General features: G+C 45.2%; 2 protein-coding genes across 3 annotated transcripts in view; one reads left to right on the top strand and one right to left on the bottom strand.

Moving 5' to 3' along the window:
* The window catches only part of LOC119464468 (F-box only protein 3), a 36,567-nt gene extending 36,141 nt beyond the window's left edge, over positions 1-426 (bottom strand). For both annotated transcript variants that reach the window (XM_049656409.1, XM_049656410.1), the window contains exon 1: positions 272-426. In XM_049656409.1, coding sequence (XP_049512366.1) covers positions 272-381 — 110 coding nt within the window. In that variant the 5' untranslated portion in view covers positions 382-426. The remainder of the gene's footprint in view (positions 1-271) is intronic.
* A 643-nt stretch (positions 427-1,069) lies between these two features.
* LOC119464467 (NADH-cytochrome b5 reductase 3-like) lies at positions 1,070-20,850 on the top strand. Its single transcript, XM_037725458.2, is given in 3 exon segments — positions 1,070-2,082; positions 16,640-16,759; positions 16,761-20,850. Coding segments are annotated over 3 exon segments (921 nt in total). The 5' UTR covers positions 1,070-1,500; the 3' UTR covers positions 16,980-20,850.
* The last annotated feature ends 190 nt before the right edge of the window (positions 20,851-21,040 follow it).

Below are 21,040 nucleotides of genomic sequence, written 5' to 3'. Positions count from 1 at the left end.
TTTGTTGCAGCCATAAAATTACAACCACTGCGGGACCATCACGCACGAGTACACCAAACGCCCCCCGCTGAGGCGTTGTTAACAAACGATTGCTTATTGAGGCCCCGAAACGAAATTACCAATCAAAATAAATTAGAAGCGTTAAGAACAACGAAAAACATTGAAAGTCAGTTCGGCGGGCAGTGGGGGGGACAGTAGCAGACGCCTCGTGGACGTTTTGCTTTCGCTGGAAGCCGCGAGGGTCGCCAGGGGATAATGCGAACATTCGTACCGGAGCAGGTCTTGGTAGTCCAGGTAGGAACATATGTTTATGAGGATTTCGCACGGCATATCGTCCAGGCTGAGCCGATTTGGAGTTCTCCGGAGACCCACGACCTCCATGATTGCAGCAGTTCCACACTGGCCACAACGGGGCGACAGTGATCCACCTTGCGGCAACTTTAGTAGGTTGTCTGGGTGGGCACAGGGCTACAGCTTACTACAACCACATGCAACAAACAAATACTTTTATACAGAAACATTACGCTGCTTCACAAACATTGCGCTCGCTGTCGGATTTAATAGAGAACAGTTCGCTCTAATAATTCGTCATACAGTCATCACCGATAACCAACTGGTGGTAAAGGATGGGAGACAGAATCACGCTGTTCGAATGCAACACGCGCAATCTGGCTCCCCTTTTCTTGTCGTCGTAATACATTTTACTTCAGCTAGTTGACAGTGATAACACGATTACAAGGGAAGTTGTTTGTTTGCAAGCAACATGCCCTGAGCGCACTGTCCCGACTTCTCAACAGCGCTCTCGTGTACTTTGTTTCGCCTGTACTACATTCATTCCACCGTGCCCGCGTAATTGGAGACCGGCCAAGTATGCCGTATGACGGAGCGGGCTAATGAAAAGACAGACACAAAAAACACGCAAGAGGGAACGAGGAGTAGACAGCCCGAAAGCGACGACGGTCTCAAGGACCTTTTTTTTTTTCGCGCGTTTAGCGAGCTTGCGAAACTCTCCGCAAGGCTAGAGGGAGGTCGCCTCGGTCGCGTTGGGAAAACGAAACCGAAGTAACGAGGTGCCTTAAAGCGCACGACTCTTGTGGAACCATGCGTGGCCGTACGTAATCACGCACCCGGGCGGCGTTCTAAACGCCAAGCTTTTTTGGAGTCAAGGCTGGGAAATTTTAAACGACTCGCACCGTCGAGAGCAGTTTTTCTCGCTGCAAACGTCAGTGGTGATTCCCGTCGAGACCACGGCGCTGCGTACGCCGCGTGGTTTGCTGCTGGAGGTCGAGTCCGACCAAAATCACTGTCGTTCGACTGAGGAAGCCGGGGCGCCTGTGTTCCCTCTCCCCGCTAAACTCATTCAAACAGGTGCCGATAAAGGAAGCGACAAGCTCGACGCTCTCTCCATCTGTTTCGAGTGAGAGCGCGCATAAAAAAAAAAAAAAAAAAAAAGAATATCGTGGGCGAGAGGGGCTCCAGCCGCTCGAGCACGGCTGGTCCATGAGCGCGTCGCGCGTCAGAAACATGTCGCTACTCATTGTGCTAAGCGGTATAGGCGCGGCAGTCGCCGCCGCGCTTCTGTACCGGTACCTGAACCGTCGGTACCGGCCTCCCGTGCTTCTGGAAGACCCCGAGACCAAATACACGGTCAGTATGGTGGAGCGGGAAGAGATCAGCCACGACACTCGGCGATTCCGCTTCGCCCTGCCTTCGGCCGAGCACGTCCTGGGACTGCCCACCGGCCAGCACATCTACCTGGTGGCCACCGTTAACGGTCAGCTGGTGCCAAGGCCGTACACGCCCGTGACGAGCGACAAGCACCAAGGCTACTTCGACCTGGTCGTCAAGGTGTACTTCCGCAACGTGCACCCCAAGTTCCCCGAAGGGGGCAAGATGTCGCAGCACCTCGAGAGCATGAGCGTCGGCGACACCATTCAGGTTCGAGGTCCTTCGGGGCTGATACGGTACGAAGGCAGGGGCAAGTTCGCCATCAAGCCCGACAAGAAGTCGCCGCCCCAACCGTATCAAGCGTCGGAGATCGGCATGATCGCCGGTGGGACGGGTATCACCCCAATGCTTCAGGTATTAAAAGCTAAGCTCTGTTTGCTCGGTCCGATCAAAAGTAGCGGTAGAAACTTGCTTTTATTTGTTGCGGAACGTTGTGTTTAAATGCCAGGGATATGCGACTACATGTCTTTACGTGCGCAAGTGCTTGAGATAGGCGAACCTCAACTGCAGTCGTTTGTGCAGTTCCCGCGTAAGAAATTTCGACGCAGAAACGCGTAGATTGGACTCCGCGCGAGAAACAAATCCTGTGACATCGTGTATCGGTGCTTAAAATTCACCCGTGGCGAGCGATATATGGATCCACGTCGGGCATGTTTTTCGTTGCGCGCATAAACCAACGAAAGAGAAGCCGCCAAAATCGAACAGTATCGAACGCAGTTTGTTCTAGGGGCGCTCGTATCGTGTCAGTTGAAGGCTGTTTTCCAGCATCTCGTGCAATTATCTTTAGCTGCAGAGATATAGGAATAACAGCGCGGGGCCGCTGAACTTCTTGAGTGGTATTGTGACGACAACGCTGGTTTTGATCGTCAGATTTTCCTAGTAACATAATTCGCGCGCTGTCCTTGTTTCGCGGATTTCCTTTACTGAACCGGCGCGGCAAACTTTCACTTTTTCCTTGTCGGTACCGGTGGAAGGTTGGTCGCGTGCTGTTTTTGCTGGAATGTGACGAAGCGGAGGAAATTTGTAGAGCTTATCGGGCCAATTAGTTGCTGCGGAAATGGAAAGGTGGACGGGAAAGAATGTTTTTAACCGGAAATTAGAGCGCGGCGTCGTTTTACAACACAGGTGAAGGACATTTGCACATATTTGATGTACTGAATTGGCAAACCCGGGTTTATAAACTTGTCTTTGTTCACCTTAGTTGCTGTGGTAGGATCAGGTTCTATATCTATAACTGGTTACATTTTAGGTCAAGTACACACAAATTTGTGCAGAGCTGTGTTGTGCAGAAATGTACAGAACTTCATAGCATTGCCCGCTATGTTTGGAATCTGTTGACAGTGCTTCACTTTAAATGTACTGTCTACCAATTTTCAAGGACGTCCTATGTTGTAGTACAATAGAAAGCCTACCATTCAAAGTGTCTAAGTGTGCAGTTTTTTTTTTTTTTTTTCGAAAACGAGTACAAAGCTTAAAAACAATTGTTCTGTTCACATAGTGTCTTCTTAAAACTGTGTACGGATGCCCGCAACACTGATTACTGGATGCATTTGGCACTGCCATTTCCATAAACGTGAGAAACTGAAAGCGCATAGGGTTTCCACTTGAATAGTTACTTTGTGTTAAAGACTGAAATTATGACCCTAATAGCCGTCCTCAGCGTGTAATCGGTTGCATAAGTCATATCTATTCTTAGTCTCCTCTAATCTGACGCGTTTCCTAACCTGATAGTGTGTGGTGCTCTGTTGGAGCTGCCGCCGTAATATTTCACGCCTTTTGTACAACGGTCTAGCAGGCACATTGCGGTAAGGCATGCCTACACTGGTGTTTCAACAACGCCAGCATGCTTTGAATGCACAACACACTTTCGACATCCTGAATACGACAAGGACACTTCCACCACTCCCACAATGCAATTCGCACTGGTGTGCCAATACCTTGTCAAGAGGGCACACTTGAGGACCCATTGATGCACCACTCCATATGTCTACATGAAGGCACTCCTTAGCACGCACTAAATGGGAAGAAGAAAAAAATCACTCCGACGCAAAGAAAAGTTACCAATTTTAAGCAATGCGTCAATGTGTCTAAGCAAAATAATTCTCCCTGCACCTGTTTCAGTTTGTGCGATGGTACAGTTTTGTTTACACTGTGTTGCCACATGTCCGTTTTGCACAACTTTCAGATCCAAATTAAAAATATAATTTCTTGTTCATCGAGTACAAGCATGCTTGTTTCCGTCAATGTCTTCTACCTTCTCATTCCCATCACAATCCGAAGACATGTTCAGAGCTGTAGACAGAACCTGTGGAAACGATCGTCTAGTATGGTGTTTGCAACAGCCCCTGTTGGCCACAATTACAATCTGAAGCATTGTTGTTGTGCTCTGACATGTTAACAGTACTGCAACGATGACTGAAGGAATTCTGGTTATTCTGCTGCTAAATGGATCTGGTTCCTTTGTAAGACGAGCACCATATTTGCACGAATACAATGCAAGTTTTTTTTTTTTTTTTCGAAATGTCCGATCTTAGAATGCCTTTATTATTACACAAAATTATTACACTTTTTTTTCCTTTATTTTTCTGGTTGATCAAACTGCAGTGAGCTACACCACTAGGCATTACCACGATGGCTACTGCATAGAAAGCTGTGTTCGAACACACAATCCACAACTAACAAATTGTGCCACGGGCACTTGTGAAGTACTGCCTGTCCAATAACCTTGGGTGGCATGGACACCAATGCTCTTCTTGTTGGCAGGGACAAAGAAGTCGGCAATGACCGCAAATAAATTGTGCATTCAATCATTCTTTCGCAGTATTTTATTACTGCAGTTTGCAGTAACGATGACAGTTCGCAGTAACGAGCATCCAGCGGGAATCTGCTTTTATACATCGTTACCTGTTTTTTTGCGGCAATACTTGTTATAATCGTAATATATAGTTTTCTTTCTTTTCTGAGAGACCAAAAGTCTGCTTCACATTGTATTTGTGGTAACTGGAAGGTATATGTTACTTTGCTGCACAAGTCTCCATAAGTTATGCCTCTTAATGCTGGTGGTAGTATTTCTTGAGCTTTTACCTGCCAAATGACTTTCTTGCTCAAACTTGCTGTATTCATTGCAGTTATCGTTATTGCAATGTTTAATGTCATTGAAGGTTTCCATGCTGCACCAGATATAATGGCATTAAGAAAGTTAAGGTCCTCGACACTTACTGGAATTTCCATTGATGTGTGGCATGGTTATTAAACCCTGTAAATAATTTAAATGAGTCAATTAGCTATTCACTACTTAGCTAACTACATTGGTCACAGCTGTGGCCGAAGTGGCACTGCTGCAGAGGCACGTCGAAGCGTCATGTGACAGCTGCATCACATTCCACGCGGTATTTTTCGCTCCAGTTTCGGTGTGTGAGGCAACCCTTGACATGTTCGGTAGGTATATAAGTGCATCTAGTGCTTGTCCTGCTCCTACTTCTCCTTGTCCAGGTTTCCTCAAACACCGAATAAAAATGAAGTACTTCCCCTTCACTAGAAAAAAGAAAAAAAGAAATAGTTGATGGTGTTTGCGCTTCACACTGAGAACCTTTACATAGCAGTGAAAAAAAAAAAAAAAAAAAGGGATAAAAAAGAATGTGTGCAGGTCCTTTGCTTTCTATTTGGCCAGTCAGAAACCCACATTACCAAGTGCAGAGCTGCGGAAAACGAACATATGCGCGCATTATTCGCTCAGGTATTTTTATCTGTTACCTGCAGTTCAAACAGGAAATGGGAGAGGGGAGGGGGTAATACTGTATGACAGACTGTGCGACAGATGTTCTGCAGGGAACACCATTGTACAATCAGCTACAAAAAGTTTACGGGACTCGTGCTCTAAATCAAATACAAGTTCCTGCTGCGTTAAGGCATTGCACTTTTGATTTAATGGATCACCGAGCATGTTGTAACAAATACTGCAGGCTGTGACGTTGAATTGGACGCTATATGCTTGGGCTTCTTGGGAATTCAGCTTTGCTGCAAATCTTGTGTCCCATAAGCTTTTGTGGCTGACTAGACGTTTCTGAAAGGAAAAGAAAGCTTTTAGGACATTCACACTGTGGCTTCTTGTGACAAGTGTGACAATTTGCATCTTGCGCCGAAATTGCGCTGCTGTCCAGCCTTGCTTGTTGCGCAGATAGCTATGCTTTCAGTGTACAGTTGTCAAAAGTTTCGAAGCTACTGAACAAGTGAAAGACTTATCGGGCCTGGGTACAGGTACACTTTATATATATGGCTTCTTTCCCGTGGTCTAAAGGTTACTTTAGGAGGGCTTAATATGGCTGTTAGCAGCAGGAACACGTCACCGTTGCTCAAAGGACAATTGTTGTAGGTTAGAGGCGAACTTGTTTGCGTAGTCTTTCTCTTTATGCAACGACTTGCTTTTGTGGCTGGTTGCTATAGCCTGTTGCTATGGTAACCATTCACACAACTCGAAACTAGGCTAGTAGACAGGTTGGACTCCTAATGGTGGCCCTTTAAGCTTTAAAAATATTTCCGCAAAGAAGTAAATTCGGCGTCAGCATGCCACACACCATGTTTGGAATCTGACATCAGTTTTCTATTCCAGCATGGAAGAGAAAATTACATTTCCCTGAGCATTTCTTCTTATCTGTGAACCACTACTAGGAGTTAACAAGCATTTCACCTTGCAATACTCAGCCGTGTACACATTGTGGTTCACTTGAACTTGCAGGAACTGATAAAAGAAGAAACACTTATTTGTGAAAGTTTTCTGAAATCTGCGAAAAAAAGGAGGAAGGTCTTGTGTTAAGTTGCATTCCAGCCAACTGAAGTAGAATGCTTCTAGAGTTTCAACTTGTCAATAACATCAGCCTTGCACCGCCATCGTACTAGTCTCCTGATTAGTCCAGATGGCAGACCAAAGTCATCAGGGTGTCTTCTTCACTTGTAGGAATTGCAAAAAAGGTGCGATAGGCATGTTTCAGGCCTACGATTACACCCTCACTGCAGGCTGAAAAATTCCGATAAAAGATATTCCACGGTGTTTTCCGCATTACTACTGTGTGATTGGACACTCTGACCGGTAAGCTTTCCATTGCACTGAATAAAAATGGGTTTGATAAAAATTGGTTGCCAGTCCCTTTAACTGTGCTATTTCTCACCTATTTTATTCATTACTTATCCTTCATGCGAAGTGGTCAAACAAAGTTACAACAGCTGCTGGCATCACAAAAGCCAAGAATTAAGAAAAAAAAATCATTACTAATAATGGGCTCTGCAGTTGTAGGTAGGTCAGTGAGCTGGCAAATCGGCCATTTAATTATGTTTGATTGTCAGCTTGCGCTCCACTGTGCAGTCATCCACTTGCCATCCAGTTTTTCCAACAGCGGCCTTCCCGCTCATTAGTGCAGTATCACAACCGTATCCTGTGGCAATCTGTCGTTACGGTATCCCATGCTTCACAGCTGCTGCCTTTGTAGTATCGTCATTCAACCGTTGATTTGTTACTGTGCCGTTGAATCTTTCCTTTTGTACTCAGCTGATTGCAGGCCTATTGTGCATTGTTTCCATGCACTTCAGGAGCTGATTGATTGGGAAGCACTCTTGTGTGAAAAACTTGGGAGTTGTTATTGGGGACAAGATCTGCAGTGATATTGATGCTGGTAGACGAGTCGGCTCACACTTGCTTGTTGGTTGTAGGGAAACATTGTTTCACTTCAAGGAGTCTTGAAGTCTCGCTGCAGTGGTGTTCTGTTGTTAGAGCGTACAGTTGTGAATTTGACTTTAAGCGACTGCGTTCTGGTGTGAATGCAATGGAAAAAAAAGAATTTGTGGCACATCCATCCTTCGTAGATGATTGGTGACAATAATGCAATCGGCAATATATCTGATGATGGGTGTGTAATTGGTGATATCATTTATATACTATGATGATTATTATGAGCAGCAGCAGCCAGTGGCAAGCTGTCTATTTGGGCACATAACCCGGTGGCCTATGTCGTCTGCGTGGTAAGTCAGCAGCCAGCTACCAGACAACTTTGGGTCACTGGTTATGTGAAAGAGGTTAGATGCATACTGCAAACTGGTTGAAGTGCCCAACGAATGCTAAGCGCGTCTAAATTATTTGAGTAGATCTGCGCAACTTTCAGCATTTACACAGTGAAAAGCTGCCAGTGTGACTTAGCTTTCTTTATTTTGTTTACTTGTTTGCGAATGCGTTGTTCATCGTGGTATTGCGATGGGCGAGGGATGTACTGCACTTGATGGCGAGGCATGATGAGGTGGTGTGGGGTAGAGGAGGGGCTTCGAGTTCACAGACAAAGCAGATAGGATTGGTGGCCAGTGTGGTAGGCAGCTTTTTCACGTAAAGGAAAGAAGAAAGAAGAAAAGTACAATGACATTTTGGTCTTCATGAACGATCCTGAGCTGGTCTAAAATAACCCAGCCCTTTGCAGTGGCGTCCCTCAAAGCCAAGGGCTAACTTAGGGACGTTAAACTTCTTGGTGGAAAACCCACTCGTGCATACAGCTTGTCTGTTGTGCCTTTCATTTCTTTTTATTTCCTCTTAAGAGTGGGTAGGGTTGCAAGCTGGGCTTATGTCAGGTTGACCTACTCTCCCCTTCCTTTTTCTCCCTCCCCATAAACTTGTACAGTCGGGAGTCCTTGAAGAGGTACAGTGTTTGTTGAAAGTGTGCTGGTCTCGTTAAGCTGTTGCACTTGTGCCTGGCATGGCAAACTGCTTCATTCGCAACACTGGAAGGGTGGAACATTCTGCTTCGTGCTATGCAACACCGCATCGTGCAACTGTGCCTGCGGTGGCACTAGGCTTTCACCAACCTGTAGAGCCTGGGCTGCCGTGCAAGCGACCAAAAGATGCTTTTGGCACTGGTGGTGAAGAAGTGCTGTTGAGCAAAAATTATGTGCGTTGCTTATACAACACAACTGTAGCTTAAGGCCGGCGCTTCCAGCCACAGATTGCCTGATGCAAAGGGCACAACCATAAAAAAATTGGCAGTTCTGCCCGAAGGCAAAGCATTGAAAGCGATAGCGAGGTCTAGCATTGCACTGAAGGCATCTGAACATGCTGGCGTGATGAGTGCCGCCAGAGGCCTTGCACCGCAATAGTGCACGAGAGGACACTAAAGGAAAACTGTCTGCCTTTGTCAGTGCCCAAAGAAAGGATTAGATAGATTTAGCTTGACGTTTACTGTCTGTTCTGCTCAGATGCACTGTGCATCTCTCGAAGACATTCTAAACCTTCATGGCGCGGGTCGCTCATGCTCGTCGATAGCACAATGGCGCCAAGGTGAATGTGCCTTGAGTGTTTGTATAATTGCTGTTGGAATAAAAAACTTACGTCCATTCACTAAACGACCCCATCATCTAAGTGCTCATTAGCCTAGCCTGTTACAGCTTGTTTGGCTCAGTGTTCGTCGTGCGAGTAATGTTTCGAGTAAGGAGGACGAGATATTTTGCTGTGATAAGTGTGCAGGGCACGAGCAGTTCCACTGCAGCCTTACCGCATGCCTTGGAAGAAGCTCAGACCATGCACAATGCAGCCTGTGTTTCTGAGTGGAAAAAAAAAACATTCTTTGGAGATGATTGTTGACTTTAATGTGGTTAACAATCTATCTTATAATGGGTGATGATATGTTTTATATGTTAAGACGATTATTCTATCCCCATGCCATCCTTGAATCCTGAATCCTTATGGGCAGGCGCATCAGCGGAGACACGAAGTGGCAATCTCGCTGCCAACCACAATGCCACATGATACCACGGCACAGTATATGTTGTTTTAATCACTGCACCCCAATTGAGACTGTAGCAACCCCACTATCCCTAGTATCCTGGCTTCAACTTTACTGCAATGGCCTCTTGTCGTCTGCTCAGCAAGACAGCAGCCAACACAAGATTAGTGGCTCAGGCTAGTAGACAACTTGGGTCGCTGGGTATGTGAAAGTGGTTAGATACATATTGCAAACTGGGTGAAGTTCCCAAAGAATGCCAATCGCATTATAAAGGCACAGTCTCCTAACCTCCTTGGACCACATGCAACGACTGCACTCTAGGTGATCTGCTCGATGCTCTTCCCCACTTTTATTTTTGTTAGCGAAATGCTTGTATGCTTTTTGATCTTCGACAGAAAAGTTCCAGACATTCTTCCACTGTGGTCCTTGCTACAAAGGTTCTAGCCTACAAAAATGGGAAGTTGGGCAAGCTTGTATGACTTCATAGCTGAAAGCACGGCAACAACTAAGCACAAGACAGGGGGAGGGGGGGGGGGGGTTCTGACAAGCAGCAAGGACAATTGCTGACTTCAAGCTGACATTTACTGAAGACAAAAATCACAATTAAGCCGATAAAAAAAGAACGCTGCAGGAAATGAAAGCTACTATGAACCATGAAGCACTTGTGCTCCCTCATTTTCGCACTATTTAGCGAACTACAAGGCTTTGGGTCTGGAAGTGATCAACAGTGGTCAAAGAAAGAATTTTGCTGGAGCCGACATTTTGATTAGGGGGACCTGTCTTTGTCAGGGAAGCAACTGATTTCCTGCTTAGTATTAAGTTGGAAGTCAATGAGTGGTTGAACGCGGCCCCCTCATCATCAGTCTGTTGAATGCACCCATATCTGCCTGCTACGGCTGGTTGATGCAGAGCGACCCCATTGATGTGCCTTGCCTCTTTTTGAGGAGTTTCCTTCTACTTGACAAAGCAAGTACAGCTGTTATATGTCCTTTCCCTAGTGAAATGTGACCCCTTTCCACTGTATGGCCCTCTTGCAGCTGTTGCTTATGTACGACATGATCTGTTCTTCTGTCTATGTATGCCTCCTCTCTCACAAACTATTCACTCCGATGCAGATTCGGTGATGAAAACTCAATGACTGGTGTGGTGACACGTCAACTGCTAGCCAGCAAGGAAAGAAAAGAACTTGTGTGAATTTGCTTGTGCTGTGTGGATCCTTGTGTGTCCGTCTTGCACAGTTTGCATACAAAACGAAAAGAAAAATACAATTTCTTCAGCAGGCTACTTTGATATCCCTCAGAAGTTAGCTGGAATGGAGCCTTTCTGGACATTTCATCAAGAATAGCCAAACACTAGGGTGCAGAAAACTTTACTTTGCTGCTTAGGGACACTAAAGGAAAACATGAAATCTGTTTGGATTGATAACACATTCTTTCAAAACTATGTTTTCATTTATTTCGCAGTAACAGCTTGATTATTAGAACAGAAAATGCAGGTCATAGTTCCATGCTTTGAATTTTATGCGAAAGCCCCAGGTGCCGGAACGTCATGAATTTCAACCTATATTCCTATATTTTGGCTGTTGAGGCTGAGTAAAACTTCATCGACACTTGCCAAGTTCGCTCTTTAGCTCTTCTACAAAGTACAATTTATTCTGTGTTCAATAATAAAAAAATATCTTTAGGAGAGTTTGCTGATGGGCTTAATTGGTAGATGATTCGAAAAACAAATGGTGCACACAATGGGACAAGATGTTCTTGTCCCATTCCTTGCACTGTTTGTTTAAAAAAAAATTTAACTTGCAGCGCAAAAGTGCTGTAAAAATTTAACATCATGGCGAGCTAGTGCGGGAACTTCAAGACGGTGTCGCCACCTTTCTTTCGGTTTTGGCTTTATCAGTATTATCGAAGTATTGGAGCATTGCTTTTTTGGCTTTATCGGTATTGTAAAAAGGTGGTCTACTAATACAGTTGGAATTATTTTTCCCTTCAGTGTCCCTTTAAAACTCGTGAAGACGAGGTTGCAAAAGCTCAGCTCCTATTGACACAAAAGTGAGACAACCTGGCCATCCGTGTATTGCTATTAGACCTCTTTAGCAGAGCATTGCTTGCGCTCCACTCACATTTCACGCGCTCAAGTGACTGCAGAGAACTGTATTGATTTCTCTTTTAACCAGCATGTCCTCCCGAGAAGCCAGATGCGCAGTTGGCTTGGCTGTAAAATGGCGAGGAAACCAAGCAGACGCACTCTCCGGCTCTGCTCATTCAGGTTTTGCCTCAGAGTATGGGCAGCGCTGTGCATTCCTCTGTTGGTATGAGCATTCACATGTCTGTGCTAGCACTCCCGTTGAGCGCTTGTGTGCTGATTGTATGATACATCAGTCTGAGCGATGCAGACAAGTAAACACTCTGCTAGAAACATCCAATAATGAGTTTTATTATGGTGAAATGGTTGCAGGTCCCCATCTGACATATCTGTGGAACATTCAGGATCATGTTACCCAGTTTTGTGGCTATTCCTATTTTTCTCCCCACAAGGTTTTGATATTTTTAGCAATAGACACACTTTCATACAGCTGTTCTTATCCAGCCTTTGTTCATTTTGCCTCTTTAACTTAGGGGCTGTGTGTTTCTTCTGCCATAGATTTGCATATTACTTTTCCTGTCTCCTGGAAGTTGCTTCTTTTCTTTCACTTCACTTCAGCATAATCTTTTGCTCTGAACACTATTTAATGTACAATCACGAGCAAAAGTTAGAAAACTGTGGGTGTGAAAAAGAAAAGGTCAGTGATGGAAGTGCTGCTCTAATTTCTCCAAACTGCTCCAAACTATCTTTACGACGTAAGCTGTTATGAGCTAATTCCAATAGCTGTTTCGGGTCGCGATGATGCCGCCACCGCGTAACCGCTATCGCCGGAAATGCGAAAAAAAGTACCTTCTCTTTGCCGGGATTGAACCCACGCCCGCTGCGTGGGAGTCGGATACTTTACCACTGAGCTACGCAAGCGCTTGCTATAAGGTGGCATCAAAATTCCCTTTAGACCTATAGGCAGGCGCGCAGCTGCAGACGACCCGAGCCTCCGCCAGTATGGTGGCGCCATCTAGTTAAGGTGCCTGCAACCGTCGCGTGCGACGAGATGCGATTCAGACGAGGCGCGTAATCAACGCTATCCCTATGTTAGATGTGCGCCACGTATTCTGGGTAGAGCACTGCACGGGCCGATTTCTTCAGCCCGGCCCGAGCCTGATTTTACGTCGGGCTACCCGCCCGAGCCCGACCAAAAGTTTTATGGCGAGACCCGGGCCCGGCTCGGGCCCGGAAATAATCTACGTTACCCGCCCGGGCCCGGCCCGCCACCCCTTTACCTTAGGCCCGAGCTGGGCCTGAACCCGGCCCGAGACCGAAAAAGACCACTGAGTGGCATTAAAAAAATAAAATAAAGAGAATAAAAGTAATTATTCTTAAGGCATATACATGTCATATGCAATTATGAACACGATTTGAGCGGTCTAAACGCAAATACCAGCGCGCGAAGTAGTACGAATGACCCTGCCGAGCAGTATCTCCAGTACTTTCCAACGGCGTGACTTTGATGTGGCCCAATCCACTTCTATCGCCACGCCACCACAGTATTTTTCCACGTCGGGCGCCTCAGCTGCAAAGCATGCGATGCCCCAGCCGCTCGTCCCACTCAACCATATTCTAGTACACTCTAGCCGAAGCGCAGCCACGACCACTGATCTCCACGCCACGACAGATCCTGAGCGAAGCGCATGGATGGAGTAAATGGAGAAAGAAGCTTCTCGTTCCTTCATGGTGCAGTGTAATGCGCTGCTGCTAGGCGGCCGGTTGAGAACATGCATGCAATCATAGATGGACGCAGTGCCATATTTCAGCCGCGTGACGAATGATCTTATCTTGCCAGTAATCATTTTACCAATTCGCCTTTAAAGAATCAGCAAGTCGCGAACGCGCTTACACCGCGCTGAAAGCATTAATTACATTGATTTAGCTAAGGAATACAATGGCATCCTTTGGTTTGAGGCGACTTCGGTCTTTCTGGACTTTTACATTCTGTTCAAACAGCGCAAAATACGACGGAAGAAGAAAATGGAAGTACACAGGAGTAGCACTGCTAGCTTCCAGCTACACCGGGGCAACAGGTTTTTCTGAGTCGAGACGCGCGAGGATAACTCGCTGCACGTTACATGCACACCACCGGAAAGTCCGAGCCCTGCCCAGGCCCGTGTTAAAATACCCGAGCCCAGCCCGGGCCCGGCTCAAAAAGCCCATGCCGTGCCCGGCCCGAGCCCGTGAAATAGCTGGCTTACCCGGCCCGACCCGGCCCACGGGCCGGGCCCTGGGCTTTCGGGCAAGCCCGAGCCCGTGCAGTGCTCTAATTCTGGGTACCTCTTCGGTACACATTATGGCGTCTCCTCGCAAGGTACGAACCGCTGCTGAAGAAGCGAATCGTAGAGCTACGTGCGTGGCTACAACCAGGCATCATCGGGCTCAGCAGACTGCTGTGCAGAGAGCATTACAAGCCGCAGCTCGCTGTCAACGCCGGGCGGACAGTTCAGATCGTTCTCGTCAAAATCGAAGCGAAGACTCTTTGCCGAGAAGACCTTGTTGTGCGTGGTGCCGAAATTGGAGCTACTCTTGCGCCGCTCAACCAGCTTACGCTGTGACTGTGCTGCATGTGCCGCGCAGGCCTGTGACTTTTATTAGTAACTGCTCAGAACCTGCTCCAAAACAGCACTGGGAAATTCGATCCCAACTGGGAAATTCGATTAGGAACTGCTGCTGTGGCAACTATGATATGCGACTGATTACGGTTACATTGTGATGCTCAGCTTTATAGGCTTTGATCCCATTTCTACAACAAGAACTGGCATTTTAAATATATAGCTCATTTAACTGTATTTCTGAACTTGACATGCGGACTATTTTAGCGAAATGTTAAAGTCACTGAGATTACTTCGATCTCGTACGATTATCAACTGCGGCTTTGGTTACGGTTATGTGATTGTAGTTACCTTTATAATGTAGTGTGCTCAGCTTTACCAGTTTGATGTCATTTCTGCCTCAAGTACTGGTATTTTAAATATATAGCTCATTTCACTACGCGTTCGATAACCATCCATCTTCTTAATTATTTGTTTCTTGCAATTTCCTTTGATTATTGCATGTGCAATATGTTTCATAATAAATATTCGTATTTATGAGACGATGCGGTGGTGCTTTTAGTCGAATGTCATATTTTGCCATCTGCTCCGAAAGCACCAATAGCTGCTCCTCTCATTTTTTTCTGCTCCGAAATCTGCTACACAATGTAAAATGTCACTTCCATCACAAAAAGGTTTTTATTGCACAGCTAGACATGCAGCCTAGAATGGAATGGCACACTGTGTTTGTGTTTTCAACTAAGGCACTGTATTCACTGACAACCTAAGAATACAGAGTAAAGTACACTGCTGTCCAACTCTGAGAGAATGTCTGTATATTCATCAGTCATTCATCAGTCGAGGTGAGCTTCTTTCAATATTGGCATCTCTCTGAAAGTATGTTCTGGGGCACCCAGGGCAGTGCATTTTTGTGGCAAGATATGCGACACAAAGGGGCATTTTTTTTTAAACTTTGGGTAACAGCGTAAACAAACGACCACAAGAAGTGCTTCCAGAAGTGCTGGGATTCAAAGCAGATGGAAGTATTAACTGGTCAGCAGTTGAGATAAGCAATAGATGTTTTGAGTATTGATGAATGACGAAAGCAGGGATACGAGGGGGGCAGCGCTGTCACAGGTATGGCTAACATTACAAGAAGCAGGGATAAGCAGAGGACTGGATTACGATGTGATGTCACGTAAGTGGCTCACGCAGGCTGGGTGACTATGTATTGGTCACCACGGCCTATTCAAAGGAAATGCCATTATAAATCACCATCACTATGTGGGCGAAGCTTGTGGTTGTGTCACCAAGTATGGATGTCACACTTCTGCTGTAAGCCTCCAAACTTTGTCTTGTAATAAATGGAACCTTGTTATAATGAGCTTGCGCCCAACACATAAATACCTCAGTTATATCCGATATTCAGTATAAGCGTACATTCATTAGCTGCAAATTATGACGAGGAAATTTCTAGGGTTAATTTCTAGACCCTTTTCACGGCAATCTCGTGGGTGCCACCATGTTTGATGCTTGCCTCAACTGCCTCCATTTTCTGTGTTTACAATGGATGTGCATGATGCCCGGCATAGCTCAGCAAACCTTTGTTTCAGTGGATATCGTAGAGAGCGACTGGGTGGATGACACGAACCTCTGGCAACAGCTTCAAAGGACATGTAAGCGCTTTTGGAGCCCACTACGCCTTGTCTAACGGTGCGAGCAGCGTATATGGAAGCAGGGATAGAAATGCATACCAAGCTGTCCCAACTTTCTGCTTCTGAATTCAACCATGATCACCGTCTTTCGCTCTTTGTTCTTTATTTTCCAATGCTATTGAAGCAGAGGCTTGTCATGCTTCTGACTTGGTAACATTCCTCATTGTGGTCACTATCGGATTGTTTATTTTCTGCGAAATCGCTCGCAGTGGTGCTCAGCTGCAGTAGATTTGTTCTTGCCACTCTAAAGGCTTGGAACGTCGATGTCTGTACTTTGTAATAGCTTGTACCAAAGACGTATTATCGCTAGTCACTCGCTTACTCTGTGAACCGTCACGAAAAGTTCAGCTTTGAACATTCGTGTGCTGTTGGTTGGTGTAGTGCGTAACCCTTGCTTCGCCACATTGATTCTAGCGTGCACCCATGTACTCATTCTTGCCACCTGGGCGATAGAGTTGGCGTAAGTTTCAGTGTGAGTTGGGGTAGATGTGCGTAGATAATGTGTGAGAAACTTGCTATGCCAGGAGGCGGTGCTACTTCCCATGTCTTTGTATAGAGCCGTACTCACTCTTGTGGACGTTCCGCTGTGCGGCACACTACCAAAAGCGCCATCTTGTTTCTCTAGAGCAAGCTACTCCGCGAAAAGGGTCTATATCCCATAATTCGTTATATCCATGTTTGTTATATCGAGGATCGAATGTAGTACAATACTGAAGGCCGTGCTGTGAAGAAAGGTGAAGTGTAATGAGGCCAACATGTTTTTTTTTTCCTTTCACAGATCATCCGACAGGTGTTCAGCGACCCTGCAGACAAGACCAACTGCTCGCTGATCTTTGCCAACCAGACGGAGGATGACATCCTGCTGCGGCCCGAGCTGGAAGAGGTGCTCCGGCAGAACCCCTGACCGCTTCCGTCTCTACCTGACGGTGGATCGGCCCAAGGAAGGCTGGACGCAGGGCGTCGGCTTTGTCAGCGCCGACATGATTGAGCGGAATCTGCCAGCCCCGTCCGATAACTCGGTCATCCTCATGTGTGGTCCGCCACCCATGATCAACTTTGCCTGCAAGCCTAACCTGGAGAAACTCGGCTACAGCCCGAAGCGGTGCTTTGCCTACTGAAGACCTGATTGTGACAAGATGGGGGGGGGGGGGGGCGTATGTTTTAGTATAGGATATCAGATATTGCTCTGTCTGCCATAGGTCATGGGTTGGTACCCGGCGTCCAAGAAAAAAAAAAGAAACGAAAGACCTCTTAGCGTAGAACATGCAAGATCTATAAGTTCTAGTACGTTCACAAGGAAGCTTACTCTCTTATACCACATTATGTGAAAAAGAGAAATTTTCAGAGCAGTCCGTTTGAATTATAATCGCTGTATTGCCAGCAATTATTGTAACCTCGTCATAGTTTAAAATGTGCTTTTTACGATGAACAGTAGTATCTTTTCTCGTTTATTCATTTGACGGTTCTGGGTTCTCGGCACCCAGTTGTCATGGGTTAGTGGCCAGCCTGCAAGAGCTGCATACTAACCTTGATGTCTAATTGAACTTTGATTTCTTTGTACGTATAAGACCTGTAGGCTTCACAAACTTGAAGCGAGCTCTTTTTGCTGCCTTTGGCTTGCAACATATTCTATGTGGCCTTTCCATGTACGTTTCCCCGTAGACTGACTATTTAAAAAGAAATATATATGTGTTGTACTCCTCCAGAACACGTGATATTCCAAGCACAGTCTTCAGATATTCCTGCTGAAGTGGCTTAGTATCATGAACCTTTCAGAACTCTCATTCATTACAGAAACAGTTGCATTTTTGGCTTCTGTATAACAGGTTCTTGAAGTGATAACAGTGCTTTCGTGATAAAGGAAGCTGTGAGGATTTCACTGGGAGAGAGACAACAGGGCAGCCCGGGTGCAGAGCAAAGATTTATTGGCACTATAGTATTGAGACTATGTTACATAGACGATGCCACCAGACAGTCGTGCACAGGAACTCGGGTGCATGTAGGTGGTTCCACCTTGCAATTAATTGCATGCATGCATGCATACATCCACATACACACAAATACCTAATGAGAGAGAGAAAGAAATAATGGCAGAGGACTTCAGGTGGATGCAGATGGCGCCACCATGCACACAAGACCCCTGGTGATGACCTTAGCAGTCTTGTTATGACCAAGCTGTTTACCGACTCCTAAACCTTTCAGTAAGGCACTGTCATAGGTGCTTCATTTGAATGTTACTTGCGCCTCATATAAAATGCCATCTGGTAATATACCTGCTGCTTACTGGTAACTGTAACATAGTTCTTTAGTTTCAATCGAGTAACTTATGAAGGCCGGTAAGGTAGTTGTTGAGACAGTGATATGTGTAATTGGGTATGTACTGTTAGAATAGTTTTCGGGGCTGTCAGCACCCTTGTGTGCTCTTCATAAGACTTCGCTTGGGTTAGAATGCTGTGTGGAAAAACGGCACAGTGCGTCCAGCTCGCATGAAGTCTTGTTTGGAGTTATTTGTATTTTTCAAAGCTTTTTTCATGATATTTATCACATATTTATCACACGGATTTGTTGCTTGCTCAACACTGATCAGCATCTGTGTTTTACTACCCTGGTACGTGGCAGTTTGGTGCTTGTATTCTTTATAGGCCACTTGGCCAAAGCAGAAAAAGAAAAGGCTGACATCCTTGATTACATTTTTGCATACTGCTGCCGTAGCATAGTTTACTGAAGCCCATTTATTAGGCTACAGGCTAATGCAGCTGTACATTCATTTTTTTTTTCAAGTGGGTACCTTTGATGTTTTCAAAAGCAGCATTGTATATTAATTCTCTAATTGCTCTCAGGTGTGCCGATAGCCTGAGCAAATTTGTGCAGCTTAGATGAAAGTTTTCTTTTTTGTGCTCCCTTTTTCTTGAGAAATACCTGAAATGAGTAATTCTGGATACATGTTGAAAACAAACGAGGGACTGTCATTCTCCTTCTGAGGCTTGTCTGCTGGACAGTTATTGCCATGTAATTAACCAGTGTTTTTTTTACAACGGGCTGTGATGATTACTGCAGTTTTATCAGCCATTCTCATAAAGTTGGCCTCTTTTCAGCTCATTGGATTTTTTGTTTCATTGCATGTAATATTTGTCTTTCTTTTCTGCTATAACTGCCCACAGAGGAGAAAGCAGCTCGTCTGTGTTCATTTTGCTCAGCTATGTCCTTTTTTGTATTTGATATTCTGAAATCGTGTTATACCTTGTATGATGCTTTCGTCTTACTATGGTACTTGCGTCTCCCCACGATGGTTTGTGCATCATGGCACAATTCGGGAGTGGCCACTTGGTATCTTTTCACTATTTTATTCCTTAACATGATGCCAGGAAATGGTATTGCTTTCAAGTTTACACCACTATTGCAAGAGGCAGTGCATAGTGAGCTTGCATTCACTGCACATAAAATGCTATCACGTAGAATGCCTTTGTGCAGACAAGAGTTTAAGTTAGCCATCTGTGCTTGATGGGGTATTTTGCTCGAAAGTGGACAGGCTGGTATGGTAGCCTGGTTATGTAATCGGGAGTACGATGGAGCACCATCTGGTTGGATAAAAGCATCACCAATAGAACTGGTCACCGACCAATGTAAGAAAAAGGACGTTTCGAGATCTCGACAAATTTTAAAATGTGAATTTTTTTTTTATTGGTCAGGGACCATTTCTACAAACGTTTAAACAGCGCATAACACGAAGGAAAGAAAAATGGGGGATGAAACACAGACTACCAAATGAGATTTGTGCGACTTGCAATATAGTACACAAGCAAAACATGAAAGACAACGGTCATGGACATTGAAAACCTAAGCAAGAACTAAATATGAATGCACTTGTGTACAATATGGAAGTCTATCACGATGCTGTTCTGTAGCTTAATTGCACGGTCAAACAGTCAAGACGGCAGAGGGTGTGCTAGCACAAGGTGATCAATAAATGTGTGCTTCAAATTCTCTGTAAATTTGTCGCACGTGTTGTGCGTCCTGTGCGGGTGGTATCTTTTGACTTGTTTCTCAAATATCTGTACCTTCTGTGCGCTCATTTGGTGGTCACTGCTACCGCTCAAGGCTTTTCTTATGAATGCATGCACAAGAAAGCCAGCCTCTGGTCATTAAACAGCTGTCCATATCCTGAAACAGCGAGTTTCAGGGTAGATGCTTGCCAATTGTCTCGTACCTGTGGTTTTAAACGACATAGTGACATCTGACCTTGTGCGTATACCTGCTTGAGCATTTTCTCTCTTGCCAGAGGCCGATGGGGCTATTGCAGATGTGATCAAAATGTTAATGTTAGCAAAGCACGCTGTCCATCTTCCAAGTTGAATTTTCTGGCTGTAATGTTTCAGTAGGTTTATAGGTCTGCGTATATTTAATCTTTAACATAATGGGTCTATTATTTCAATAAAGTTACACAAGGCAAATATTTTAACCATATACTTGCCTAATTAATGACTATCCGTAAAAGTTGAATCTTTCTAGTACAGCTCGCAAATTATCTGACGAAAAGCGACTTTTTCATAGAACCAGCCATATTTAATTCTATAGTTGCCATTGCCTTTTGTATACATGCACTATGAAATGTTGCGATTTGTTTCATGTTATTTCGGTGTCCTTTGTTTGTTGATGTTTCGACATGTAGGAAGTTCCCCATTGTTCGATTTGCTTGTTGTTACACAACGGGTAGGTGTGCTTCAAACTTCATGTACATGAGTGCGCGAGCTGTACAGAGACATATTTTTGTGGATTGTTCGTTGATGCATATGCAAGCGAGTAGGCTGTAGGTATCCTGACTGCCATTAATGGAGTCACGATTAACTACAGCCTTAACTTATTTTCGAGAGAAGGAAACGTGTTGTAGCTCGCCATAGACCAACACATTTTGCGCCTCACATCTTTCCAAGTGTGAAGGTCTTTGTGGTTGCTGTAGTAAATAGACAAATAAAATGATTGCTTCATTCTGGGGTGTACCCTGTCTTTCTTGCATGGGATACGTTGCGCTGAAGCAGTTACATGGCCACCTTAATGACACGTAGCTCATCGTGTTGTGTGCAACGCCATCTTTTGACCTGCCTAGGTGGCATAGTTGTTGTAGAGTTTCACTGCATTGAGCATAGGTCGGCATACTCACTCACGAGTTCTGATTCATACT

This window comes from Dermacentor silvarum, chromosome 9 (genome assembly GCF_013339745.2).
Source record: "Dermacentor silvarum isolate Dsil-2018 chromosome 9, BIME_Dsil_1.4, whole genome shotgun sequence".
Taxonomy (NCBI): domain Eukaryota; kingdom Metazoa; phylum Arthropoda; class Arachnida; order Ixodida; family Ixodidae; genus Dermacentor; species Dermacentor silvarum.
The sequence above is the reverse complement of the archived record's forward strand: the minus strand, read 5'-3'. Positions and strand labels throughout refer to the sequence as shown.